The 1,357-nt window shown below is 34.6% G+C and overlaps 1 protein-coding gene across 1 annotated transcript; it reads right to left on the bottom strand.

The window, feature by feature from the left end:
* Positions 1-420: 420 nt before the first annotated feature.
* On the bottom strand, positions 421-994 carry LOC109239303 (E3 ubiquitin ligase complex SCF subunit sconC-like). The gene is made up of 2 exons (XM_019405850.1): positions 734-994; positions 421-534 (listed from the first exon to the last, which is right to left on the bottom strand). The coding sequence occupies exons 1-2, from the start codon at positions 992-994 to the stop codon at positions 421-423; spliced, it is 375 nt and encodes a 124-aa protein (XP_019261395.1).
* Positions 995-1,357: the final 363 nt, after the last annotated feature.

Genomic DNA, 1,357 nt, shown 5'->3' with positions numbered 1-1,357 from the left:
AGAATGACTTTCGCAAGGCGAAAATAATATTCCAATCAAGTACCCAGGGGAAAAAATCTTACACCATATCTATAGTACCATTACGATTCCTCGGTTCCCAATCGATAGCAAGCACTTCACGTCACATAAGATTGAATATGAAAGAAGACTCTATCTATGACTTAAATTAAAAAAGAAAAATATGCATTATCCCAAATACTTAGTTTTTTTTTAACACAACACGTGGATATATTATATTACTTAGAACAGAAAAACTACATAGGCATAGTAGATGTTTTTAGGGCATTATTGTTGCCCATAGTTGCCAAATAGTTACAAACATTAGTAGAAATACTCTTAAAACTATTACAAACTCCATGCTTGTTTTTTATCACTTCTTGTTCGACAATCCCAAATACTTAGTTGCATTGCCCCAAATACTTAAAAGTTAGGAAAAGCCCGGATAATAGAATCTTTATTGTCAGTATTGAACATCGGTTTGATTGTTTCAGCTGCGACTTCAGCCAGGTCATGGAGCTCCAAAAATGCTGCTGCCTAAAAAGAAGAGGACAGTAAGAATACTAATTACGTAATCCAAATCAAACACTAGTTAACTGTTTTACTGAAAGCAAGTAGTATCAGGAAAAAAAAAAGAATAGACAAACAAGCAAGCTCCTAACACGTATGGTCTTGAAGGGGTAATTAAAAAAAGAGTGATAAATTAAAAGTCACTTAATATATAACATGTGTATACCTTGACAAAAGCTTTTAGTTTTTCTAAATCAACATTCACAAGCTGAGCTTTGAAGTTTTTGAAAGCAATCCACTCGTCTGTGATGCTAGTCTCGAGGTATTGAATGAGTTCTCTGAGAATGATGCTGGAGATATCAATTAAAGGAATTGTGATGGCATCATCTTCAATATCCGAGCAAATGCGGCGTATCGTTTCGGATTGACATGCTACCGTCTTTGGCACTTCAAATGTTACACCATCACTGCTCGTCAAAGTAAGCATTTCTTAGTAAATTAATGAGTGGGAAAGGAGTTACTCTAGAAAATTCCAAAAAGTTATAGCTATGGAATTAATTAAAGAAGAGTAGATTGATTTTATAACACTACCTCACCACCTAATTTCATGCAATTTACATTAGCTACCTAGACCATTTGTTCAAAGTCATGCAAAGCTAGTTGATGTAAATGCGATCTGCATTTGGACCAAATCCATGCATGAAACCCATGATAGCTTCTCCAATAAAGTGTTAGTTATGACTAACATCAAAGATAATAACTGATTTCCCAAGTCCCTCGTTTGTCTTAAACTAACTATTTCCACTTTATCCTAGCTCATCCATAATGATTTTTCCTCTGTTGGGGAAGC

Source organism: Nicotiana attenuata, unplaced genomic scaffold, assembly GCF_001879085.1.
Source record: "Nicotiana attenuata strain UT unplaced genomic scaffold, NIATTr2, whole genome shotgun sequence".
Classification (NCBI taxonomy): domain Eukaryota; kingdom Viridiplantae; phylum Streptophyta; class Magnoliopsida; order Solanales; family Solanaceae; genus Nicotiana; species Nicotiana attenuata.
Note: the sequence above shows the minus strand (reverse complement) of the source record. Positions and strands in the feature narration are given on the sequence as shown.

Bases quoted from the DNA above. Each gene is read 5' to 3' on its own strand.
- LOC109239303 (XM_019405850.1), bottom strand. From the start codon at position 994: ATGCTTACTTTGACGAGCAGTGATGGTGTAACATTTGAAGTGCCAAAG. The intron at 535-733 runs GTATACACATGT...TCTTCTTTTTAG, and splicing joins AACTAAAAGCTTTTGTCAAG to GCAGCAGCATTTTTGGAGCT.